Raw genomic sequence first — 27940 nt, 5'->3', positions numbered from 1 at the left:
GCCAAAATATCCAGGCAATCTAGCCACTTTTTGTGGCTTCCAAAGACTTTATTGGGGAGCCCTCCTTAGACACAGAGCTTTACAGGCTATGTGTGTCTCTGGTCATTAGAACTTGTAGAGAAATGCTACTAATTTCTCTGCTTGGACTGGCATTGTCTTTACTGGTGCTCCCCCTTCCTATTGGGTTTCTTGACCTTTTCATGAAGTTCCAGGGATAGAAGAAGGCATTAGCTACAATGTCTCATTGGATTTCTTGATCATTGTGTTGTGTAGCAGAAATTCCAGGTTATTGCTAGAATGGCTATGAGGGAGTTGGGCGTTCTGGGTGTTCAGAGAGCCATCTTGGCCAGAAGTCTTCCTGTAATATTCTTCTAAAGGAATGAAGGATATGTAATAACAAGGTCTGCTGTCTTCCCAGGGCATCTATGGGGGACATGCCAAAGCACTTCCAGTGGCTTATCCAACAGGGTATTGGAGGAAGCCCCCTACTATTCTTATTGAAAAGTTGATGACTCAAGCACTATATGCAGTAATGAGATGGGATATAGTGCAAAGAATTCAGAAATGGTTGAATAGCTGAACTCAAAGAGTATCCATATCAATTTGGATGGGGCAGCTGGGTGACTCAATGGATAGAGAGCCAGTCTGTGTTCAAATCTGGTCTCAGACACTTCCTAGCTGTATGATCCTGAGCAAGTCACTTAACTCCAATTGCCTGACCCTTAACTGCTCTTCTGCCTTGGAATCAACTTAGTATTAATTCCAAGATAGAAGGTAAGGGTTTTAAACATTATATATATAGATATATAGATATACATAGATATATATATACATATACACACATATATACATATATAAAAAATATATATATACATGCACACACATATATATATATACATATATATATACACATATATATACATATAAAATCACTTTGAAAGGAGATTGCCTATGTTGTACCTCAAGGATTTGTTCTTGGCCCCGTGCTACTTGGATATTTTATCAATGATTTTAATGAAGAAATGCTTGCCAAATTCAAAGAAAACACACAGCTGGGAAGAATAGTTAATATAATCATATGACAGAGTTCTTATCCAAAAAAAAAAAGAAGAAGAAGCACAGATTAGAGCATTGGTGCAGTGGAAAGAATGCTCAGTTTAGAGTTGGGAGACCTGTGCTCAGATCCCAACTGTGCCACTACTGCTGCCTTTGTGACCTTGGGAAAAATCGCTGAATCTATTTGGGGTTCCATTTTCTCATCTGTAAAATGAAAGAATCAGACTAAATAGCCTCTAATTCCCTTACGCCCCTAAATCTATTATCCTATAACTTAGATGAGTTCTAAAATGTCTTATAGCTCTAAAACTGTGAACCTCAGAACAATGGATTGAACCCAAAAGTTTAATAGAGGCAAATGTGTATGGTCCATACACTTGGTTTCAAAATAAATCAAATTCACAAATACAAGATGGGAGAGACATAACTAGGTAACTTCCTATGACAAATTTCTGGGGGTTTTAATATACCACAGGCCCAATGTGGCTATATAGTATCACCAGACATTCAAAAAGCTAATGCTGTCCTAGACAGGAGTAAAAGAGGTATAACATTCAGAATAAAGAGGTGCTTCTATTCATCTTTGTTTAGACAGCATTTGGAGTATTGTGTTTAGTACTAGACACAATATTTAGGAAAGATGTAGACAAACAAAAAAGCATGTCATTATTCTTGTTGAATGGTCAAGAAAAAAGCCAAGATAGGGAGAAGACAAGAGACTATTTTGTATGAGGATCAGGCAAAGGAACCGGCGATGCTTAGCTTCGAGGAAAGGATTAGAAAAAAATAATATCTACCTTCAGTATTTGTGATTTTACTTTTACCACATCACATCTCATACCTCAAGCAAGAGAAAGCCGGATCTTTCCATAAAGTAGTGGAGACAATTGGATCAGCACTAAGACTTCCTTAGGTAGATCTACACTAAGATTTCTCACAGGAGATGTGAATTTCTCATTTGATTAAAATCAGTGTGGTGAGAGTTTTTAAAAAGCCTTTTTGCTTATAATCTGCACAAAACAGCCTCTGATGTAGAAATATTTATGCCACTTGCCTCTGAAAGCAAAAATAGATGATATGATATCTTTAAGGAATAAAATTAAAAGAGCCACTTCAGACTAGGCACAGAAATCATTCACTGGGGTAACTGTTTGCCACTCATCCCACAGATGAATGTCTGGTCCTCCAGAATCGTGGCTCATAAAAATGGACTAGTATTGGGCACAATGATCAAGTGAAAATTAGCTCCATTACCACGACAGAAATATGAAGCAAATGTAGAGTCCCCAGTAGACTTAACAATCAGCCCTTCTTGCCAAGTAGTCTGGGATCTTAATAAGAATTTAATTATGTGAAAATAAAACTGTGCTATTTTTCAATTACTGACAGAGTTTATATTCTACCACCCTACTGACTGTGTCATCCAGCAGCTCAACTCAGGGGAAAAGATTTCATTTAAATGACAGTTCACACAATGATCTGTTTAATCCTATCCCTCCACCTTGTTTAGGACATCTTTAATAAATAAGTGCTTCTCAACTAAGTATTTTTTTTAAAATTTTAAACATTAATATTAATTTTTAACATGGTTACATGATTCATGCTCCCACTTTCCCCTTCACCACCCCGCACTCCACCCACCCATGGCCAACACACATTTCCACTGGTCAACCAAGTATTTTTTAACCCTTATCTTCTGCCTTAGCACCAGTTCTAAGACCAAAGAGAAGCAAGGACTAGGCAATCAGGTTTAAGTGACTTGCCCAGGGTCACACAGTTAGAAAGTGACTAAGGCCATATTTGAATCCAAGACCTCCCAACTCTAGGCCTGGTGCTGTATCCACCTTGCTGCCTCACTGCCCCTTCAACTACATATTGATATCCACCTTATCCCTTGCTGGTATTTGCTCACCGTCTTCCTAACTCCAGAGAAATTTTTATATATAGCAGACTTCAACAATGAGGAAGAAACTTTTCTTCCTTTCTGTAGGTCTCACCAGAATTAGCCTCTGTCAATTATGGGGTGCTAGAACAAAATCTAGCATCATGGGGCTACCTGTATGCAGAGGTCTCTAATTTAGCTTATACTGTATAGCTAGATGGGGTTGTTTTCTAGGGAAAGTCATTTACTATCGACCAAAAAAATTTCTATCTCTATTCAAATCCTAACCCCCATAACCTTTCATCTCTTCCCACAAATACCTCAACCCAGTGATCTTTAGTGGTTCTTTTGTTCACAGGAGTTTCCTGGTTTGGATAAACTGAGTCCAGCATGTTCTGGCACTAACACAACCCGAGGGACTGTTCTGGTGTCCCATAGCCCAATGAGCCCAGAAACCATCAAGATGGTGCATCGTCACAGGTACAGGATCTCCTCTGAGAGGACAGTTCATCTACATGCCTAAAGAATTGACTTCTAGAACCCAAAGCACAAGGGTCCTCCATAGTCTCCTTGACCCAAGAATGTCGGTAACCCAGACAAGATTCCTGGAGTTGGACTAAGGAACGAAGGACTATGATCAGCAAACAGGAGCCCACATCATTAGGAGTAATGTCAACGTCAGGGTGATGTCTGAATGTGGCCAGACTCCCTTTGTGCCAGTTCCTCACCACAATAAAAGTCTCCAAGCTCCTTTGGAGATTGCTAACCAATTAGGAATGGACATTAAAGGAGAAGTGTCCATAGGGTCTAAGGCACAAGGAAAAATTGATAAAGGAGGGATTGTAAAGAGCAAATTGTTGGGTAGCTTGTACTCACCCATCTTGTGGGAGGCCCAAACATAACTCATTCCTGACAGACCTAATATGTTCTCAGTTCTCCATAAGGGTCTTGCCCACAGCAAGAAATTTCCCCTGACTTATGAGAGATGATGGGCTGCCATCTGCCATATTTGGCAAATGAGGTGTGGCCATCCCTGCCTAATGGCCAAATGGGAGCTGTGACTCTGGCTTGCAGCCAGAGAACAAGATTCTTATATTTTTCAGCAGCTGATCTACTCTCCGCTTATGCCATAGGAAGGTGTGGTTGGCATAAAATTTGGGGAACAGGGTGATCCTGCAGAAATAAAACCCTGTGATCTTTCCTTCCCGAAACTTCCCACATGCTAAGGTTGCATTCCCTTTCAGTCTCCTATTTACCAGTTCTTTGCATGTGGTGGGAGAACTGTGCCAGAGAGATAATGAACAGATAAGGAACATGATTTTGCTTCCACCCCAAATGTATGGGGCTTTAAGATTCCATTCCACCCATCGTTTCAAATACAAAGCCCATGAATCCAAAAACACATCCCGTGACTCTTTGCTGTTTTCTCCTCTTCCTTGTAGCCCAATGAACTTGATGGGATCAGGCCGCCATTCATCATCGTCTCTCTCCTCTCATGCGTCCAGTGAACCTGGGAACATGGTGATCCTGCCTGACGGCTCCATGGGAGAGGTCCCCGAGGACATGTACCATCACATGCAGGTAGCATGGCTGTGCAGCCAGGGGGGGCTTACAGGGCACAGGACACATTCTGCAGCCCCAGCCGAGAGCCTTCCTTCAGCTCTGCCACCGTCTGTCTTCCATAAGGACCCCACAGAAAAGGCTACAGCCTCCCAATTACTGACACAGCCACCCAGAAAGTATCCAGACTGCCTTGCCCACACCATCCACACACATCCATTCCACCAGCGCGCATTCCCTGAGAAGCATGCAGGCTCTGACTTCTAGGCAACTCTCAGCCCAGTGCCGATAGCAAATTCTCTCTGCCAAATCTTCTCCTATCATGGTATCCCTATAGAATTCACAGCTCTTAGAATGAGCGATTTCCTCTCATTTGCCGGGGTGTGCTTTATAGTTTGGACTTCCCTTATCTAATGATGCTCTCCTTTGCACTGGCTGAGCAGAGGCGCAGAGAGCCAGGGGATTGCCTCCAGGATGGAGGAGGACAAACTTCCGTGTTTAGGGTCCTGGGACGACCTAGCGGAAGGTGCTCCTTTGCCGGCACCTGACTCGTTTTCTTTCTTGCTACTTTCTCTCCCTCCTACAGCTTTCTTACCCCAGCACCAGATACCAGGGCTCCATCACGAACGTCTCTGTTTTGTCCTCATCCCAGGCTAGCCCTTCTTCCTCCAGCCTGAGCTCCACCCACTCAGCCCCATCTCAAATGATGAATTCTGCCCCACCCAGTGCCCGAGGTAAGTGAATAAAGCCAGGAACCAGGGAAGCAGCATTCTCCAAGCCTTGCAATGGCTATGGCTGTGCTGTTAGGATAAGCCTGGCACTTGAATTATATTCATTTTTACTTTCAGAGATGAATTTCTTTTCAGCATTAGAAGTTTCTGGGGTCCTATCTCAAGCCCAGTGGAACCCCATTCCATCAAACATAATATAGAGCTCTCCTCTAGCTAGGAATACAGCATGTCCAACTTGAGATTCTGTGATTTTTGTATATGCTGGCTTTGGGCTTCTTTCTCTGAAGTGCTATGAGCAATGTAGAACCACACGAGATAGCCAGATAGTGGTGCTAAAGACAGGATAAGAGAAGAGATTTTAATACTTCCATACCATAATCTAATGGCAAACTCAAATGTCTGTTACTTAAGTGGCATCATGGAAATAGCACTGGATGTTATAGGAATAAAATAGAAAGTAGATATTGATTAGGTTTGATAAGGTAAGATATTGATTTTGAACCCAGGAGTTGTGCATCAGCTAAGGGGCATTAGAGGGATTTGGGGGAGAGGGGAAAAACATGAAATATGTAACTATGGGAAAATATTCAAAATAAAAATTTTTTAAAGATATTATTCTAAATAAATTTTTAAGAAAAGGAAAAAAGATATTGATTTTGATTACCTTTGATAAGTTAAGATATTGATTTCAATTAGGTTTGATAAGTTAAGGAATTAAATTCCTTAACTTATCAAACTTAATACCTATTTTCTATTTTATTTCTATAATGTAGATCCAATAAACTTAAGTTCAAGTCCCACCACTGCCATTTTTAGCTATGTGACCTTGGACAAATCACCTCACATCTCTAGATCTTGGTTTCCTCATCCATAAAAAAAAAAAAGTATGAGATTAAATGATCCTTAGTAAACATCCCAGCCTTAATATTCTCTTTGCAAGAAAAATCAGAATTAAAACCAAGTGAGTCATTCATCTTGAGATGACGTTTTGCAAACAAAATTAAGGCTAAAACTAAATATAGAAAATGCTACACAATGCTAAGAACTTTCTTGAAATCAGAAAAGCTTGTCTCTGAGGGACAACTAGAAAAAAACTGTTTACTTGGCCAAGTGCAACTCAATTTTTCATTTTAATTGAGTGGATATTCTCACTGAGAATCAGCTTTCCTTCACATTCTGATGCTAGATCCCATAGGTAAATTTAATTCCCTGACCTTTTTATGGAAACATCTGCAAAGGAGTGAATATTATTCAGAGTAAATAAGAGATTTCCCTGAGGGGGTCAGCAGACCAGGCAATAGAAATGAACAGTGGGCAATGTGAATTGACCTACAGATTAAGGCAAATTGCTTTCAAAATAAAGAGAGAATTATTCTTTTCCATTTAAAATTATTATGAAAAATAGAAGCAGTAACAATAAACCGTAACAATAGCTGCAGTAAATTTTGATACCAGGATGCCTAGCAAATCTTTAAGAATCCCATTTAAATTCAACCAACACTTTGTAAAGCAGTGACCATGGGCAAAGCCTTATTCTAGGACTTGGAAATATAGATATAAACAATCCTTACCCACAAAGAGCTTACATTCTACTGGAGAGATGCATTGTACAACATATACACAAAGTCAAAAATATTCAAAGGCATTCCAAGAGGAAGAAAGTGCTAATAACTGAGATGATCAGGAAAGACTGTGTGGAAGATATTGGCATCTGAGCTATGCTTTGAAGGAAACTAGAGAGTCTGTAAGTAAAGATTAGAAGAGAATGCCTTAGAGACTCAGGAAGCCATTCATGCAAAGACATAGAGATAAGAGAGTGAATGTTGTGAATGGAGGTGTTGTATATGGCAAGTAGCCTTAGAAGGCTAGTTTGACTGGAAGAGAGTTCATAAAGGGGAGGAATATGAAATAAGCCTGGAACTGAGAATTAAATTATATGGGGCTTAAAACAAAAGGCTGAGGAATTTTTATTTTGCCCTAAAAGAAATAGAGAGCCATTGAAGATTTTTTTTTAGTAGAGGGCAGTGGATATGATCTTCTCTTTGTTTTGAGAATATCAGTTTTCCAATTGTTAGTTAGCTAGCATTCATTGCCTACTATGTGCCAGGAGGCTATGGGAAATATCTTTGAGAGAATGGAATCAGAGAAACCAATTAGAAAGCTATTGTAAGGGAGTACCTGGATGGCTCAGTGAATTGAGAGCCAGGCCTAGAGACAGGAGGTTCTAGGTTCAAATCTGGCCTCAGACACTTCCTAGCTGTGTGACCCTGGGCAAGTCACTTAACCCTGTTTGCTTAGCCCTTTTTAGTCAGGACATAAAGAAACGTAAGTGGAGATGGATAGGACATACACTAAGAAAACCGGAAGACAACGTAGCCAGACAGGCATTGGGCTGGAACCCTTCAAGGAGGAGGAAGGTTGGAAGACCAAAACAGACCTGGCGAAGATCTGCCGAAAATGAAACAAAAACAGTCGGAATGACATGGGCCCAGCTGGGGGAAGTTGCCCAGAACAGAGTCCGTTGGCGTGAGATGGTTGCGGCCCTATGCTCCGTAAGGAGTCAACAGGAAGAATAATAATAATAATAATTACTGCTCTTCTGCCTTGGAGCCAATACACACTATTGACTCTAAGACAGAAGGTAAGAGTTTTTAAAAAAAGCTATTGCAATATCCTAGATGAGAAGTGATGAGGGGCTGAATTGGGGTCAAGGGCTAAGATGTAAGTGGAAGAGGAGCAGCAAGGTGGCTCAGTGGATAGCAGCTAGGCCTAGGTTCAAGTCCAGCCTCAGACACTTCAAACTGTGTGACCCTGGGAAAATCACTTAACCCCAGTTGCTCAGCCCTTACCACTCTTCTGCCTTGGAATCCATAATTAGTCTTAATTATAAGATAGAAGGTAAGGGCTTTCAAAAAAAAAGATGTGAGTGGAAGTAAAAGGGCAGATAAGAAAATGGTGGCAGAGACAGGTTCAATAAGACCTAACAACTGATAGATAGAAAGATGGACAGAAGGTGAGAGTCAAGGTATTTGGGAAAAGGATAGATTTGGGAAAGAATGAGTTCCATTTTAGGAATATGGAGCTTGAGATGCTTACAGAACACTTAGGTCAAACTGCAGCAGGCAGTCGATAATATGAGATTTAAGTTCAGGAACAGCCAGGCTGAATATTTAAATTTGAGAATTATCTGCATACAGATAACTGAACTTATGAGAATTAATAAGATCACTAAGGGAAAGAGTATAAAGGGAAAAGAGAAGAGGGCATCCTTGTGGGATGTCCACCCTTGGGTAGACCAGAAAAGGATAACAATCCAGCAAAGGAGACAGAAGTATGATTCAGACAGGTAGGAGAAAAACCAAGAGACAGTAAATACATGGGAAGACAAGGGAAGAAAGAGTACATAGGAGAAGGGGAAATAATTGTCAAAATTTCAAAGAGATCAGATATAAAGAGGACTAAGAAAAGACTATTCAATCTAGCAGGTAGGAGATCATTGGTAACCTTGGAGAGAGTGGTTTCTGTTGAATGGTAGTCAGAAACCAAATTTCCAAGGAAATGAGAAATGAGCATGAGGTGATAAAATAGAGACATCAATTGGAGTCAATCCTTTCTGTGAATTTGACTGTAAAAAGGAAGAGAGCTAGGAAGAGCAAAATGTTGGCATAGACTTTGATCTCGATGAATGAGTGAAACATACCCAAATAACTATAATGTGAGTTAGTAGGTGATTAAGCAAAGAGAAGTCAAACCAAATAAATCAGAAAAGGGGAAGGATCACTAATAATGAATAACCTTATGTTACATTGTACAAATCTCAATTTCTAACTGGGTAGATGGGAAAACACTTCATAAAGGAAATGACAGCAGAATTAGGCCATAAAGGAAAAGAAAAACGTCAATAGAAAGAGATGAGGTCCAGAGATGACCATTATACTCACTGCATGTGGCATACAGAATGTGCCAAGACATGGAGGATAGAAAGGGCAGAAAAAGATCCAGCTTGGTGGAGGCATTTGGGTCATAAAATGGAAAATCAGTAAATTATATTATTAAGATAAGTTTGAGCAACATTGTGAAGAGCCTTAGATGTCAGCCTAAAGAATTAAAGGTATTTAAACAAGGGAATACCACAAGCATGGCCGTATATAATGTGAGTTACTTTGGCAACTATATAAAAGATATTTAGAAAAGGGGAAATTGCAGGCAAGACAACCAATTAGGAGAGTGTTGTAATGGTACAGGCGATGGGACAGTGAGGACCTGAAATGCAGTTATGCCAATAGGCATGGAGAGGAAGGGACAGATGGCAAAGACAAGACCAATAACTGATGAGATGTAGGAGATGAGAGACAGAAAGGAGTCAAAAGGGATTTTAAGGTTTCTAGTTGATCGACAAACATTTATTGAGTACCTGGTATGTGCCAAGCACTGTGTAGACATGGGTATGAAGGAACCTACAGTCTAGCAGGGGGTTGAAGCATATGTATAAAGGTAGATAAATTTTGAGAAGAAAGTATTAGCAGCTAGAGGGTTCAAAAAAGGCTTCATGTACAAGGCTGCACTTGAGCTGACCCTTAAAGGAATACTGGCATTTCCCAAAGTGACAGAATAAGGAAGGCCAGGCCAGAGATGGGGGACAGCCAGTGTAAATACACTGAGATGAGAAATGGGGTGCTGGGTGAGGAACAGAGGAAATGCCATTTTGGCTAGACTCTAGTGTATGTACATGCCAGAGAGTAATGTGTAATAAGGCTAAGACTGGATTGTGAAAGGCTTTAAGTGCCACAGTGGGGTAAATTTTATTTTAGGGGTAATAGGGAACCATTGGAGCTTATTGAATAGGGTAGTCAGTCATTGATCAGACATCACAAGAGGAAAAATCCCTTTGGCCGTTGCCTATAAGATGACTTGGAGTTCCAAGAAATTTCAGGCAGAATGACCAATTATGAGCCTGTCTCAATAATCTGGGTGAGAGATGATGAGGGACTGAACTAGGATGATGGCCAGATGAGTGAAAAGAAGGGAGAACTTGCAAGAAGTATCATGGAGGTAGAATCAAGATTTGGCAGCTGCCTGGATACATTTTTAAGTGAGAATAATGAAGGATGACAGTGTGGTTTGGGGGTGCTAGAAGGATGAACGTAGCCTTGGTTGGAATAGGGAAGTTTACAAGAAGGGTAGATTTGGAGGGGAAAGATAATGGGTTCCATTTTCGACACAATGAACTAGAACTGCTTGTGGGACTAGTTTGAATTGACTGATAAATAAATAGGCAGTTGATGATGTGGGACTAAAGCTCAGGAAGGAAACCAGGGTTAGACAGATAGATCTGAGGGTCATTGTAGAGATAATAATTAAAGCCATGGAATCTGATGAGGGTCCCAAGAGAGAAGATAGAGAGAAAAGAGAAGAGAAACCAGGACAGTTAAGGGGAAGGCTGTGGAATCAAGGCAAAGAGAAGAATCATCTTGTCATTAGAGACCAGAAAAAGGAAAGAATGAAGGATGCTGTCAACAGAGTCTGAGATGGAGGTCACAGCAAAGGGCCTTTATTTTTTTCAGAACAGTACAAAGTGAAGTCCTTAGCTGTGAGGGTGCAGGAAAGGTCACATCATAGGAAGCTTGAGGAAAAAAGAGAAGGTTTGAACAACCACTGTGAAGAGTCCAGCCTGGGTAAATGGAAGAATACTGGCACTTTCAGCCGATGCCTTGAGATGAGGATGTCCCTTATTCTGAAATTCTGTGATTCTCAAATGGAGATGTTAGAAGGGGCAAGTTTTAGAAGGAAGATGCTATATTTTCTTTTGAACATGTGAAGAAACTCAAATCCATCCCACAGACCTTTTTTTTACTCCCTGAGCTGCTTTTCTTCCCTGATTCCAGGTCTGGCAACAGAAACATGGAAAGTAGAAGTGGCATAGCTGCTGTTGACAGGGTTGGGAAATGAAGGAACTATAAATGAAAAGAGATCCAGACTAGGGAGGAGGGAAGGTTGAAAGAGGAATAATGCATGATCACCCAAGATGATCAAATGCAAAGGAGAACTGGGGGAATTCATGGGAATATAGATTTCTTTTTTTTTTAAGTTTTTACGAGACTAATTGATCACAGCAGATCCAATTATATGGCTGTAGCATGATGCACCAGAAAGAGTTCTGGCCTTGGAATCAAAAAACCTGGGTTCTAATTTCAACTCTGCTACATTTGCCATCTGTGTCATGTGGCCATGGGAAAGTTGCTTCAACTCTCTGGGCCTCATTTTCCTCATCTGTAAAATGAGATTGAATTAGGTGGCTTCTAAGATCCCTCCCATTCCTGAATCTATTGTCCTATGATCTCAATAAATGTTTGTTGAATTTAATTTAATCTTATAATACATAGCTCTGTGGAAACAACACAGAGGATCGAGCATGCCGAGTTTTAAGAAGACATATAGTGAAACAAAAAGGGAATTTTCTATTGAAAAGGAAGAAGTTCATAAAGCATTTGCTGAGCCAAAAGTTGAGCTCAGCACCTTAGACAGAGCTCAAAAACTAGATTTTCATCAGTACTCTGCAGATCCCTATGTACTGACAAAGGAGGTTCAGTCTTCCCAAAACTCACTGCAGTTCTCCTCCTATGTGATGGAAATGCATTGGACTCTTATCAGAAAAGTCTCTAAGAAAAAGAAGGTAGGATGCCTTTAAAGAAGGACACCTTGAAACTAAATTCAACTCTAATATTTGCTGAGTACATACTGTTCTAAGGATTGAGGAGATACAAAAATTAATAAAGCATAGGCCCTGTCCCTACAATGTGTGCAGTCTTGTTGTTTTTATTGTGATTTTTAAACAATAATAAAAATTGAGGAATTCATATCTCCTTAATTTGAAAATACTTATCTTTATGCCAACCTAAATGGCTTTGGTGACTGTCAAATTCTGGCAGTAAATTGGAATGGTCACCAAATAATAACTCTGATTTCTAGAGAGCTTAAAGACTGCTTCCCTCACAATAAACCTGTGAAGTAGGTAGTACTTCATTATCTCCATTTCATGGACTTTAAAAAAAGCTGAGATTTGGAGAGATGAATCAATCAGTAAGTATTTATTAAGCATCTGCTATGTTCCAGGAACTGTGCTAGGCATCAAAGATACAAAGACAAAACCCAAGCAGTCCCTGCCCTCAAGAATCCCACCTTCTATAGGGGAAAAGAAGGCATATGTGCATATAAGCACATACAAATAAATACGAGATAATGAATGAGCATGGAGAGGAGGAGCCACGAACAGCTGGAATGATCAGGAAAAGCTTTATCAGAAGGTGGTGTTTGAGCTGAGCTGAGAAGGAAAGGAAGCTTTTGAAGTGAAAAGGTGCATGTTGGGAAAAGAATGCAGCCTCTCTAAGGTTGCACAGCTAGTAAGTTTAGTGGCCAGGACTTTCCCCTGAGTTCCAATCCATTATTCTTCTGACTAGACCATACTACTTTCACCTGAACCTAAAAGACAAAAGATCCCTGGATTGGTTTCATTTCAGGAAACTGGTGCCATATGAAGCTAACCAAAGCCCAGTAGGAACAAGGCTAAATCATTGGATACCATTATTGCATCTTTCCCTCCCAATCCTTTTGAAGACCTCACTTGGCACCATTCTCTATTTTTCTCATGCATCACAGACTGTGATGTTTGGCTACATGGGGTCTATCACCAATGGCACCAAGCTCTTCTTTCTTGGAGTTATCAGAACAATCTTTTAAAGTCCAAAGTTATCAGTTAGGATGAGTTTCTGGAAAATATTAGCAGTTTTCACATATTGGTCGGGGCTTTCTGAAGGTTGGGCACTAGGAACAAAGAAGGGCAGCAGAATCTATGGTCTCTGAAGACAAGTGACTGATAATGGAGAGAAAGGAGCAAAAGGCACAACACCAGTGCCCAGAATTACCAACTAATGCCTCCAACATAGTTTCTTGTTGCTTTGGAAACCAGACATGAGGAGCTTTTTACGCAAAACCTAAGTCAATAGCTCCCTCTGGTGGATTAGCCTCATGAAGAACAATTCCTGGGCTCTTAAATTCAGTTTTAGTTTAATTTTATCTAGGGGGGGAAAGTCTAGCAAAACAAATTCTTTATTGGTGCAAAGAATCAAATAAGCTGCAATTCTGGTATTAATTAAGCTTCTATTTGGCATAAAAGTATTTCTGGAAATTTACCATTGCCTTCCTTCTGTAAGCCATTCGTTAGAGGAAACTTGTGATTGGCATGACCTTGGAGGAGGGGAATGAAGGGAAGAACAGAAGGCGCTCTTAGGGTTTCTAGGGAGTGAATATATTATTTATGAAATTCCTAAGTTGGGAACACTGATAAAATCCACAGAGCTAGCACACCATTAGCCATGTCTGGCATATAGTAAGTCCTTTGTAAGTGCTTTATCCATCGACTTAGCCCTTAGATTCTCTGTCCAGTTGGCTGCTCATCTTCCTTGACTATAATCTGAAGGGTTCTGTTCACCTCTCACAAAATTCCTTAGCTGCAATAGCATTCACAGTTGGTCATGATCCTGGTTTCATTTCAAAACTTGATCCCAAAGTTGTTTTTTCCCCTCTTGCCAAGTTTCTTTACCTGTGAAATAGGCAGGGGACCATTGATCTTCAGGAAGTAAGGCTTTGGAAGTGCCTTACATTCCTGGTCAAGAAAACACTAGAGGGACAGCTAGGTGGCATAGTGGATAGAGTACCATGCCTAGTGATAGAACCTGGGTTCAAATGTGATGTGTTCAAATCAGATGCATCCTAACTGTATGACCCTGAGCAAGACACAACCCTATTTACCTATTGCCCTTCTGTCTTGAGTTGTTACTTAAAAAAGAAATTAAGACTTTTTGAAAAAAGAAAACAACACTAGGAATTCTCTGGGCTTTTAAAAATTTTTTCCAGGACTTCTCTGTTCTCAGGGAGCAAGTTCTAAATGAAAATGATGGAATAGATAAAAATGAAATAACATAAATTACTATCCAGATTTTTTAAACAGTCTTTAAACACTGCCTTATCGTAAAAGGTCAATGGAAAAAACAAAGAGTTAAAGCAGGTTTTGAAGTTCAAACACACTGGGAATTAATTACACAAATAACATTCTCATTAATATTATCCCTTATTCTACTTCTCTTAAGAAAGCTCCTGGTCAGGGGGCAGCTAGGTGGATCAGTGGATAGAATTCCAGGCCTGAAGACCAGAGGTCCTGGGTTCAAATTTGAACTCAGCAGTAGTGACCCTGGGCAAAACACAAGTCCCATTGCCTAGCCATTAACTGCTCTTCTGCCTTGGAACCAATATACAGTGTTGATTCTGAGATAGAAAGTAAGGGGTTTTTTTAAGAGAAGAAGGAAGGAAGGAAGGAAGGAAGGAAGGAAGGAAGGAAGGAAGGAAGGAAGGAAGGAAGGAAGGAAGACAGGAGAGAAAGAGGGAAGGAGGGAAGGAAGGAATTTTTGTGGACCCCAAAAAATGAAGATGAGATATTTCTCAAGAAATTGTCTAGGTAGGATCTTTCATAAACCAAATCCAGTTAACAAACTGACTCTCAAACCAAAGGACAGAGAGTTTCAGAGATAGAGTGCCCTCACAGAAAATAGTTTGCCTACAGCAACTCTAGATTTCAGCTATTAGCTACATAAAGAACACAAGCTGCTCTGTATTGGCCTTAAGGTGCCAAGGGAAAGAAGCAACTCCCCATCCGTCTTCATAGGATAGGGCTGGCACTCAGGTTTACTCAGGGCAAACAGCCAGGCACAGGTGGAATGGTTTCATTCAGCCAATTCTAGTCCCCAGGGAAGCTGGTCCATTCAGTCCCAACTAACACTTACGGGTGGTTTCCAAGGAGAACCCCAGGTAGTAGGCACTACGATAATTGCTAGGCATGTGCCTCCAGTAGCAGAGTATATTCAGGCATTTGAGAGACCATTGAGAGTCAGCTAATCTTGGGAGGGGTGGGGAACTAATCAGTTATTTTTAACAGGATTTTTTTTTACACTTTCTCTCTCTGGGGAGAATGGTTCTCAGGTAGCGCACCTGTGTTTGCTCGGGAAACACGAATCGATGAGACGTATGTCTTACTGAGCCCAGCGTTCCCAAGCCTCCCTCAGTGTTGTCACTTATATCGAAGGCCAGTGGCTCCAGGGAACTGGGGCTGTGGCTGGGGAGCTTAGCAAAAAGAGAAGAAAAATTCTTTTCCTTCAGAGTTCATGGTTGTGAGCCAAGTAAACTGTAAAGCACATTTTCAAAGCCCAGAGGTTTCAGATCAGTATCATGATTTCATTGACCGGAAGCACTAGAGTAATAAATCAAATTTATAAACATGCCAAGCCCTGTAGCAGATATGGTCAGAATATGGAGAGGTTGAGGTATTAATGGAGGCAAATTCAAGCATTGTTTTTAAAGGTCAAAAGAAAATGTGAATATGTGGTCTCCGTGTTTCTCCATCTCTGTGTGATTTTCTTGTCATATACTGTTGCTGTGAAGTCACTTTGTGTCCATTCCCTGAGCCCTCTGACCCAACCCATCAGCAGGACTGGACCCCCAAGCCTTTGGTGCTGCATTAAGGCCAGCAGAGACTTGAAGTCTCTGGGCAGGTCCTGCACTTGAGCTTCTCTTCCTTGGACTTGACCAGCTAGCCACTGTTTGGCCACCGATCCTGACACCTAAATAGCGTCTCTGTCCCAGCTCTGGATAAGCTGGACTCACCATCCCAGGTCTCTGTTTTCCGCCCACCTCCACCTGGTCCCTGGACTCCATTTCCTTTCTCCTTGGTGTTTTCTGAGAAGAGCATCCTGGATGAAGGCCTCTGGAACGCTTGGTTTCCTTGGGACCCTCCCTGCCATCTGTGGTTTGTCATTTGTGGGTGATTGTTCTCGCTTGGTTACAGGCTCTCCCTCTCTGCCAGATAAGTACCGACACTCTCGGGAGCTGATGATGCTGCTGCCCACTCACCGAGACCGCCCGAGCAGTGCCATGTATCCAGCTGGAGTCATGGAGCATGGACAGGTAGTGGAGTTACTTGCCTTTCCTCCTGCACTTTGGGGGCATGCGCATGGCCATGTGTAAGGGGGCACGCAGAGGGGTCCCAGGTAGGTGCCCCAGGGCTGGTGTCTTGCATCGTCTTTACTCCTTCCTTATGAACTCTAAAATAACAGCCTATCTGTGTCTCTCTCTCTTTCCTGTATTTGTAGAATTTGTTGCTATTCTTTTGCAGTCCTCTTGCATGACAGATTTGGGGAAAAGTCCTCAGAGATGGCATGGATTCAAGTTAATTGTTAAAGCAATAAGAAAGCTCTGGGCATAATGTCAGGAAGACCTGAGTTCAAATCCTGCACTGACATTTACTTTGTGACTCTGGGCAAGTCATTTAATCTCTCTCTGCCTCCATTTCTTCTTCAGTAAAATAGGGATATTTATAGCACCTGCCTCCCGGGTTTTTTGTAAGGGTCAAATGAGATAATGTTTGTAAATCATTTTGTAAACATTAATGCTCTACATTAATGCCAGCTTTTATTGAAATAAAAGAGTGCCAACATTCTAAGGAGTTTCTGCCCCTCTGTAGGCATTTGTGCATCAGTGGGAATCTTTGCCTTTCGTTTGTCCTTCTGTCTCTCCAGCCTACTAGACTCTCTTCCTGAATAGCCTGGCCAATTAGAATGGTTGTGTTCCCTGTGGCATGAGAAGGCCTTGCCAGGCAGATGTGTGTATGTGTCACTGTCCCTGAAGCAGCATGCCACCCCACCTCTTCCTTCTGGTTCCCTAAAGCCCTTCACCCCCTGGTTGTCACGTCAGCCACCTTTAGGTCTTCCAGAGAAGCCTGAACGAGGAGATGCTATCGGCCCATCCTCACTTCTTGCCACCATTCTCCCTTCTCCAGGAGACCATTGGCACAACTCCTAGGCTACTACTTAGCAGAAGAGGCACAGTTTACTAGCAGAATTTCCTTCTCCCTTTCCCCTAGCCAGCACATTTCTGCTTAGGTAGTCTGATACTATAACAGTTGTTAGTCATCTTGTCCATCAAAGCAAGATGGCCTGTGTGTGACCACATAAGCAAGTTTCCTTCGCTATCACTATCCAGTCCTACTTTTAACAAACTGAGATATGTTTAAATTTTATTCTGATCCAAAACAGAGAAAATTCAGTTATCCATACCAGTGGCAGGAACTGGAGGTGCAGGTCAGACAATGCTTAGGCAGGTTCTGACACTGAACCCAATAAACAGATGTACTGCAATCAGTATACTCAGTCTCTACAGACACAGCTTGGGAAGAGCTAGGCAGTGGAGTCCAAAAGAGTGGCCAGAGATCATTCATTTTTCAGTAGTTAAGAGTTGACTGTAGTGGGAGTGTATTTTCAGGAGTGCTTTGAGTTCATCACCAAAATTCAGAATGAAATGATGTGAGTACTGTACTTTGACTCCAGCCTGTCTGATCCTCGGAATAACCAGATTCCTGGAGCCCAAGGCACTGGACAGAATCATGGCTTCTGGTTTTCACCTCTCTGTGGTTTTTCCTCTTCTCTTAGCCTCCAAATTTCCAGCGTGCTTTGTTCCAGCAAATGATCGGACCCTGTAAGCCCTGCAGTGACCCTAATCTATCTGTGGCTGAAAAAGGTATTCTTTCTCCTCTGTGTTGCTCTTCTTCTAAGTGTGTTTCCTTCCTAGACTGGTCGGACACTCCATCATCTGGAGTACTGACAGTTCAAGTGCTACTCCTCGGATGGCTAGAGCGGAGCTCAATTTGGGCTGTGGGTGTCTCTGAGTGTGTGCAGACCTCCCTATTAAGTGTAACCATTATTTAATTGTGCCCAGTGTTGCTACTCTCATTCAGATCCCTTGAGTTTGTCTGAACCTTTCCCATTTCTCGAGCCTAGCCTTCAAAGAGGCTGCCATATTGTGAGTGTTTGGCTCTCAGAGAGACCTCAACCCCTTCCTGCCCCCCATTTCTAGTGCCTAGCCTTCATTTCAAGAAAAACTCCAACTTCTGTATGAAAATTACTGATATACCCCTTCCCAAGTGCTCATCCCAGCCCATGACTTTGGACACTAGCAATCTGGACAACTTTCTAGAATTAATGATAAATCCTACTCCAAATATCTCACAGCCCTTGAAGTGTGGGATTTAAAAAAATAAAAAAAGCTGTTCTCCCAAGACCCATCCTTCTATCCCATGGAAGGCTGGAGTGGGGAATATTTTTAATTTTTTAAAGAAATACCTCATATAATCAGGCATAATACTTGTAGCCACTGGGCGTGGGAAAGCTCCTGAGTCCCAGGCCTCACTGACCCATAGTCAGCTTCCCCAGGCTCCAGTTTCCTCCAATTAGAGCTACTCTAAAAGACCTTGTCCTTAGGCCTTAGGGCTTTGGTCTTTTATTGCTTTCTAAAAATTCCAGATTCCTGAACTCCAGTTTGATGCATGTGAACTTTCCTGGCCTCCGGGCCTGCTTGGCTCCCTGAATTCAGAAATCTTCTCCCAACTGCCATGTCTTGGTACCTGTTTCTAGCACCTGCTTCTATCTTTCCCTTCTACCCACTTCCACATACCCCAGACCAAAAAAAGTTAATTTTTTTTCAGAATACTTTCCGAAATAAGTTCTAAATATATAGACTCAGAAATCACATATCAGGGCAGGGGCACTAGAAACATCTATAAAAGAAAACTACCTACTCCTAACTCTTTCTATCAAGTTACAGTTTCCCAAGCCTAGCCTGACCTACAATGATTCTCTCTTTAGCCCACTCTGTTCAGATGAAAATGTGGCCTTCACTTTTACACCTCTCCAATTTAAAGACTTGCCTCCATGAGTACTTGTTAAATCAATCCCCCTCACCCATTCTACAGCCTCTGGCTCACTCTTAGCCAATGAAGAAGCCTCCCCATTGAATAGCAGATTTTAGGGCTCTGTCATATTTCTAACGTAGTCACTAAGCTAAATGGATTATCATCATTCCAATTAAGAGGTATTCCCATCACTTCAAAAATAAGAATAATTTAACCCAGCACAACATCATCCCCCCACCAAATTTTACAATGGACATCCTCCAGTGCAAGGCCAATAGCTCTCCCTGAAGCCTACCTTTCAGATAACTACAGATAGTCCCAAGTGGCAAGGGTTACATTAGAGTAGAAAATAGGGCAGAATCTACGTACCATCTGCACAGGCTCAAAATGGAACAGGGCCGCTAAGTCATTCACCCCACAGACCCATTTTACACCCTACAAAAGTTCCTTCAGAGGGTAATACAATTCAGACTTAGCCCAGGGGCTGCAAGTTTGACCCAGAAGAGAGCCTATCAAGGGAGAAAGCATCCATGTGCTTTTCAACATTATCTTGCTAGTGAGGGTCCTATACAAAGTTGAGGGGCAGAGTCAAAAGTCAGGTCTATCCAAGGAACTTCTGAGAGCTAAGCAGCAAAGGTAATCTCCCTCCAGGCAGCCATGATTGCCCCCAAGATCAGACCTAACAGCATCTCACACACACACGCACCAAGATTTTTCCCCCTAAATATCCCAGGAACCACCAAAATCAGAATGACCTCCAGGACTGGATGCCAATGTCTGGGGCATTCACCATGAGTGTGGACACATACTATGTCAGCTGATGATGTCAAAATGCCTTCTCAATTAATTTTCCCACAATATCCTTGTTTTGCTAGAGAGAAATTGAAAGAATTAATACTAGCATTCCAATTTGTTTCTGCCAAGTTTCTATTAGTGAATCAATGACCAGGCTAGTTTTCAGTTTCACCCATTAAATGTGGTAAATTATATCTGGAAGTAACTGTCTCTAATATACACTGGTACCTTCTTTCCTGAGTGGCCTCATACCAACGGGTCTCTGTGAGGACACTCAAATGGCTCATTTTCCCAGACTAGCACTTTTGAGGGTCATGCATACAAGGGATTTTCCTCAGCATATGAAGCCCTGGCACCCTCTCCTCCTTTCTGTCAGCATCAGGACTCCCCTCAAATCCCTCTTCCCAGTGCCATCAGTAGTTGTCCCACCAAAGCTGTCCTCACATTTTCATCTCAACACCTCCACAAGTATTGTCTGTTTCCCCCCTGTCATTATTGTCATTCCTTTGAATAGTATTAAAGGAGAGATGTCCACGTGGCTGTAAAAAAATTCACAAATGCCTCTATCCGTGACCATCAAAGCATCTGTAATTGCTGGATCCTGGAGTGCGGCAACAAAGGGCATAGAAAGGGCATCTCTCTGAAGAAACCTTCATAACTCTGGGTTGGCTACCCTAAAAAGTCACCTTCCTTCCTGACTATCATAAATGCATCATGAAGATGGCTAAGAAGACTCTAACTGAACAAAGACTAAGCCTGCCTCACATCTTTCACCATCCATCTGGATAAAAGGAAATGAGAGCATTTCTCCATTGTCTTCATATTTAGTCCATATGGGTCAAAATGCTATTTGATAGAAGAGGAAAATTGATAACCTCCAAACTTTCAATGACTTGACAACTCAAAAGCTGAATTTGCTGGCGTTTAGAAGAGGGTAAATCAACATACAGAGTATCCTGCTTCTACAATTAAGGTGAACCAGGATTGCAGGGCAATGTATGAAAAAAGGTGTGTTTCACCTCACAAGCCTCATTGACATAAATGGAAGAAAAGGAGGGAACTGTTCCTGCGAATGAGCTAATAGCAAGTGATTTCATATAAGAATATTTATGATTGAGGTGAGAAAATTAGAAGTTTGCTCAGAAAGAAAATTTAAAACGTGACTTTTATTCATTCTTACCACCTTGAAGTCACTGGTATTCTCAGCAAGGCTTGACTGTAAGCCACAGTAGCCACTGTGCAGTTGAGAAGTTTGCCTGTGCTTCTCAACACTCCCTTTCTAAAATATTCCATGATCCAAAGTAGTTCTGGATCCACAGGTCATATTCTGGACCCAGGCCCCTATCTTGGACACTTCTCAATTATCATACCATGAACTCATGCCCCATCCAGAGTTTTCCCTGGGAACATCTAGATTTGGATCATTTCTCTTCAGGGGTATTCCTTTTGTAAGCAACTTGGACTACCCAGGCATTCTAGCTGAAAGCAACTTTTATTAGTCAATGAGAAATCAGAAAATGTATGGTTATAGGTCATACATACACACACATCCCCCAAGATTCCTGGATCCCTACATGGAAAGAACAGGTCAAGTCCCAAAAAACTGGGTGTACAGCTGTTGCAGCAAGTTCAGGCTCACCTCTTTTCAGCATGTTCTTGCAGCTCTTTGCTCTGGTATAGGCTCTTCTGTTCACTACCAAACCATTCCCTTTTTCAAAAGATTTCTGCAGTATTTCCCTCTCTTTGGCACTCCTCACAGGGAGCCTATTCACCACTGCCTATGTCTATTTGTATATAGGCTTATGGTTTTCTTCATCACTGTCCTCTCCCTAGAAGCTGTTTCTCACTTCTCTTTCTCATGGTTCTTCCTCCTAGTGATACCTGGTACTTGTCTAGGCATGCGACCTGAGCCCAGAGTATTATAGAAAGGTTTGCCTTCCTGCCTCCCTTGCCTGCCCCTCTGGCAATGCCAAGGGGAGGGAAAAAGAAGAAAACCTCAGTTACCTCCAACTAGCTCTCACACAAGCATATTATGCTTGTAATCTTCATGGCAAACCTGGGAGGCAGAGGAGCTTCAGCATAGCTCAACTCCCATTTAACCAGAAATGGCAGAGTTGACTCCCTCCCAATTTCTCCTCCCAAAAAAACTTGTTCCATCATAGAATCTCTTTGTCATCTTGGCTTTAGAGTGTGTATACCATGTTTCAAAGACCCATCAGGGTGCTTGAAAAGCTTCAACTAGAAAAGCAAGACAGAAAGGTACTTGGTTCCATATGTAATGACTCCAGTGGTTCACTTCAGCCATCATTATCAAAATTAGCCAAGTTCTGATTACAAGTTTCTTTCTTCCAAATCCCTGTTCTTTTTTTGTGGTGTTCTTTGCCACATAACAAGTATGGCATGTGCCTATGGGATCTTGAGCCCAAAATCAAGGTTAAAACATGACTTACATTTTACTTGTAGTTCATCGAAGACCTTCGAGTAACTTTTCACACTCACAATTTACCAAAAAACCAAATCAACCTAACTTTCTGACCCTCTCAGAAACCTGATGGGTTAGGACTAGGTAAGAACTGACACTTTCCCACACTGGTCTTCTCTCTGCTGTGGTGCCTCTACAGTGTTGTGCTACACACTCAGCAAAGGCTGAGGATAAACTAAGTGTGAATGAGAAGGAAGGGAATGAATGGGATTCCTCATTGTTCTCTCTAAATAAAACTCATACCCAAGTCATGGTAACTTCCTACGCCAGCTTTTATTTAGTTCTCATCCAAGAACTTCTGTATTATGGCCTATCCTATAGGAATCCAGTTCCTATTTCATCTGAGGCTCTAGGCCATCATACTAGAGAAGTCAGTGGTCTGAAAGGAGTCAACATGACAAACCCCTTAGATTAATTTGAGATCCCTTGATTATGTATTGAAAGTTCCCAAGATCCTTCTTGCTAATAATTATTTCCATGATCCAAAGTAGCATGTTTTATCTCTTTGTGTATTTGTCTATTGTTGACATCCTTGGAGAAGTCTAGCCCCCAACAATAAGACTGTTTGCCTACTACCACTGGTAGTAGACAGATTATTTCTTAGTAATATCCATTTCATGCTATCACATTAGTTAAGGTAAAAGTACTTGCCACCTTATTCTCCACAAAACAGACTTCTCAGGATCTTGGGTTTGAGATTTCACTATTTCTCATCCCCACTTCATACTTTTTAGGTATACAGGAAAATACTGGAGGGAGCCAGTGTCTCTAAAATGAAAGTAACAATGTTCCAATCATACATTTATCAGTCCATGGGTTGGTACCCAGACTCCATAATGTGGCATTGTTAGCCAAAATTCAGTCCCTAGAGCCTCTGGTACAGGTAAGTCTTCATAAGGTTACATAAATCTAGACACAAAGCAGACATCTATAGAGAATTCAAAGCCACCAATGAATAGTCCATGTAGAAAACCGCCCAAGGGACCTTTCTCTGGACCCTCCACTAGCATCTTTGTTGTTTGGTAACTATTTACTCAGCTAGAACTTGCTATTTGGGCATCAGCAGCAGTTTGTCTGCCCTGGGCTGGACAGAATAGTGGTATCTGATATTAGGCCAAGCTATGGGCACAGTGGCATCCAAGGCATATCTCCTATTTTAGAATTAGGCTACAAACCAGGCTGTAAACCCTTTCTGTCAAAGTGTCTGTTTAACCCAAAACCTTTTTTAAGGAAACTGCCAAATAAGAGGGATAGAGAATTTGTTCAGTTCTGCAACTCATTTTGGGGTTTTAAATGCTATACCCAGCTGGATGCCAAACTTGGGTCAGCACATCTTCTTGACCAGTCCTTGCCCAGCAGAAATAAAGATTTCATATTCCTGTGTACTGTTGCTACAAGTGGGAGGGAGAAGCATTAGAAGACAACAGGTCTTGGTGTACCACGGCTCCTGAATTTTATTCTCATATATACCTCAGTTTAGGAGAGGAAGTACATCTGTTGCCATTACTCTTGGTGGGACAGAAAAGTTGGAAACTCCTATCTCCTCCCAAATCCCATACTCTTCCTCTGCACAGAACAGAAGGAAACATTCAGTTGGTTTAGACTGCTACCAGTTGCTCATCGTCATACTTCTAATCCCCCTTCGTTTAAAAATCCATCAGATGTTGGTATACTTGAGAATGTTGCCAGTCCTCATAACCCCAAAACAACCCCTGGATGCCATCTGATCCTTTGAGCCAAAGTCCTTTTTTCAGGCCACTGTCTTTATCCTGAGTAGGTGGCCCCATACCACCTCAGGTATCATGAGGCCAGCTCACACTTGGAGAAGAGCCAGTCCTTACGATGAGCCATCCATCCATGAGTGCATCTCTTAATGTAACCTCACCCCAATTCCATCTGTTTCCATCCTTCAGCTGTATCAACAGCCCCCAGCAGCTGGAGCCTGGACAGTGGAACCCGAGAGGCCCTGCCATTGCTGTCTGCCCATGTGGGGAGCATCTTGGCCCCACCAGTACCTCCTCGAAGCCTTTCCCATGGTAAGAAAACTGACAGAAGGTCCCCCAGATAGTCTCAGCTCTCAGGCCCCAATAAGCCAAAGGATGGGATCCACCCAAGCAAGCAGCTTCCTTCCAGGAAAAGAGATGGAGGGAACCAGAGAAGATGGGCTATTTCACCTGGCAGACTCTTAGACAAAACCAGAAGTCAGCTGTTATGGTAAGAATTCCAGTGTGCTGTGGTAAGAACGACAGTGGAGGTAGATTTGCAAGGGCAGCAAGTTAGGCAGATGCCTCAACAACAAGCAACTTTGAAGCTGAAGGCAACAGAAATTATGGTTGTTATCCAAGGCCTGGTGTCTATCAGCCTGTGATCTGGCCCAGAAGCCTCAGCAATGCAGGGGTGGAAAGTCCCTGCTGCTGCTGCCAAACTCTTCATGCCAGCTCTGAAACAACAGGACATCCTCCAGATACATCCTTCATGAGCCAGGTCACTTCTCTCTCAATGGACTGGGAAGTGAAAAGGGACTTCTCACAGCCATAAAATAAAAAAAAAAAATAAGATGAGGAAAAGCCTCCCAAGACTTCATCCAATCTCTCCTGCTGTCCAGGACAGGTCTAGATTATAATATCCTATGGTATACAGAGGTTCTGTGATCCCGATGAGACCCTCTTCCTTGTTGAGAATGAATTTCTGTTTATTTCAGGACACTATTCTCTACACTTTGATGCCTTTCATCATCCCCTTGGCGATGCTCCTCCAGCCCTTCCTGCTCGGACACTACGAAAGGTAACAGGACGGCATCTCGTCAAAGCCTGCGTCTCAGAAAAGGCCATCAGGGAGTAAAGCTTGGGGGAGTGGAGATCATTCAACACTCACACTCAGAAAAATTGCCCTTGAATCCTTGTAAAACCTCTCTTTCTCTATGTAACCTTTGGCAAGTTATTTATCTTCCCTGGTCATCTGAAAAATTAAAAAAAAAAATGAGGGCCTGCTGTGTATGGACCAGGCACTATGCTGAACACTGCTGCTACAAAAATAAAAATAAAGCAGCCCCAGTCCTCAGTGAGTATACATTCTACTAGAGGGAATGCAGCATGTGCCCAGTTTGAGGAAAGAGGGGAATGGAAAGAATAAATATTTCTATTGCACCTTTTGCATTGTAAATTGCTTTAAAAATATCATCTCATTTAATCCTAACAACAATTCTGCCTGCAAGGTAGGTGCTATTATTCCCATTTTGCAGATTATAGGAAATGGAAGCAAACAGAGGTTAAGTGACTTGCCCAGGGTTACATGGTTAATATCTAAGACTAGATTTGAACTCAGGTCTTCCTAACTCTAGGTCCAGTGCTCTGTACACTGTGCCACCTAATTGATAAAAATCTATAGCAAGTGAATACAATGTAGTTCTAGGGGATGGGAAGGGACATTTATATAGCACCTGCTGCTTGCCAGGAACTATGCTAAATACTTTATAAATATTATATCATTTAAATACAACCCTACAAAGTAAGTTCTGTTACTGTCATCATTTTAGATCATTTTATAATTGTGGAAACTGAAGCAGGCAGAGATTAAATGGCTTGCCTGGGGTCACAAAGGTAGTAAGCATACAAGGCCAGATTTGAACTCAGGTCTCCCAGACTCCAAGACCAGCACTCTCTCGATTACACCACATAGTTGCCCATTTCCTGGGAGAAGTGGGAAAAGCCTCTTGAAGAAAGTAGCACTTGATCTCGGCCTTAAGGAGAACTAGTGTTCCCAAAAAGAGGAGAAGAGAAACCCTTCTAAGCATGTAGAAGCTTCTTTGTAAAGACATGGAGACTAGAAATAAGGGAGGAGCAAAGGCAGCCCTAATGTCTGTTTATCTACTTTCTAACTACCTAGACTAAACTAGAACTAACTTTACCTCCTCTAACCTGAGCTGGGTGCCCCAATCCTACCTGGAACAGAAGTCTTGACCTGGAAGAGTCAGGGGGAAGACAGCTAGGGCCAGGATACCTCTTAGGTGTTTGATGTTGCTTTCAGCTACAGGAAAGACTAAGAATCATGTGTCATTGTGAAGCATCTTGGAGTCTAGACCATCTAAAAGGCCTCTGCCCCTAAGAGCCAGCCTCAGGCCATTCCAGATGGTTGTCAACTTCCCTGGACGATCTCCATGTCCTTGTAGCTGCTTCAGTATGACTGGAGACCACCTGGGAATAGAGCCTTTCTCTGCCCAAGTCTCACAAAGACCCTGGCGAGAAGGGCTGTGCTCCAAGTAGCCAGGCTACAAGGCCCTGGTCTTCTTCCCAAAATATCCTGATGGCTCCAAGGGGCCACGCCGACTGGGCAGAGAGTATCCATATGGTCCTGACAAGTCAACAAGAAAGAAGGTAGATTTGACTGGTTGATTTCCCATCAGAAATAGGCTGCTGTGGTTTCCCAGTCTAATATCTTTTTTTTCTCTTTAAATCCTTACCTTCTGTCTTGGAGTCAATACTGTGTAAGGGTAGGCAATGGAGGTCAAGTGACTTGCCCAGGGTCACACAGCTAGGAAGTGTCTGAGGCCAGATTTGAACCCATCTCTAGGCCTGACTCTCAATCCACTGAGCCACCCAGCTGCCCCTCTAATACCTTTTAATGCCAGGTTTTCTTGGGGTGACAGCACAGTGTTTCAGCACTTAGCCGAGCATCTCACATAAAGCACATACATTCACAGTCAATATTTGCCATTATTTCATTTAGAGAAGCCAGCTTCTCAGCCTGCCACCAGACACATAATGGGTAACTTGCCCTGCAGAATCGCCTGATCAGGGCTTTTAATCAACCTCTCTTTTATTCTAACAGTCTCCTCTCCATCCCATCCCTGCATCACCCACAAGTCCCCAGTCTGGCCTGGATGGAAGCAATTCTACCCTGTCAGGCAGTGCCAGCAGCGGTGTGTCCTCCCTGAGTGAGAGTAACTTTGGGCATTCTTCAGAGGTCCCACCTCGTACTGACACCATGGACTCTGTCCCTAGCCAGGCCTGGAACACGGATGAAGACTTAGAGACACCCTACCTCCCGGTCCGGTACAGTCTCTCAGAGCCTGACGTCTTGGAGTCAGTCAAATCTCAGCCATGCCGGAGCCACTCTGCCCCAAGTGGAGTCATCCCTCAGGACCCCATGGACCCTCCTCCTGCTTTACCCCCCAAACCCTACCATTCCCGACACCCGCCCCTGGAGCATGAGGAGGGGATGATGATGATGGAAGAAGAAGACAACAAACACCGACCTCTGCATCGAAAAGTCTCTCTGCCCCCAGCCAGTATCAAGGAAGAGCAAGCCAGGGTTGCCTGGGAGCATGGCATCAGTGAGCAGTAGACAAGAGGGAGATTATGAGCAAAGGAACTCGTATCATTACTCCAGGTCTAACAAGCAAGTCGCCCAGAGGGAAAATAGAAAGGTTTGGGACTCAGAAGAGAGAGAAATTAATTCTCTACATTCTACTGCCGTGAACTCCTGTTTCGACTGTGTACAGAGATGGTGCCAGCATGCAATGTTGCTGCTTTTTAGTTTATTTTCTACTCTTACATTTTTTATTGGAGCTTTCTTTTCCCTCTTTCTCTGTGCAGTGGATGCTTTCTTCCTTCTGCAGTTACCAGCCCACACGAACATGTGTG

At 42.4% G+C, this 27940-nt stretch overlaps 1 protein-coding gene across 1 annotated transcript in view; it reads left to right on the top strand.

Annotated features, from left to right (window-relative positions):
• DOCK3 (dedicator of cytokinesis 3) overlaps positions 1–27641 on the top strand; it is a 454921-nt gene extending 427280 nt beyond the window's left edge. Inside the window, exons 43-49 of the mRNA XM_044676700.1 lie at positions 3297–3418; positions 4381–4519; positions 5085–5232; positions 16124–16242; positions 17763–17850; positions 25000–25082; positions 27126–27641. Of these exons, the coding sequence (XP_044532635.1) occupies positions 3297–3418; positions 4381–4519; positions 5085–5232; positions 16124–16242; positions 17763–17850; positions 25000–25082; positions 27126–27641 (1215 nt within the window). The remainder of the gene's footprint in view (positions 1–3296; positions 3419–4380; positions 4520–5084; positions 5233–16123; positions 16243–17762; positions 17851–24999; positions 25083–27125) is intronic.
• The last annotated feature ends 299 nt before the right edge of the window (positions 27642–27940 follow it).

This window comes from Gracilinanus agilis, chromosome 1 (genome assembly GCF_016433145.1).
Source record: "Gracilinanus agilis isolate LMUSP501 chromosome 1, AgileGrace, whole genome shotgun sequence".
NCBI classification, from domain to species: Eukaryota; Metazoa; Chordata; class Mammalia; order Didelphimorphia; family Didelphidae; genus Gracilinanus; species Gracilinanus agilis.
This window is presented reverse-complemented; position numbering and strand designations above follow the sequence as displayed.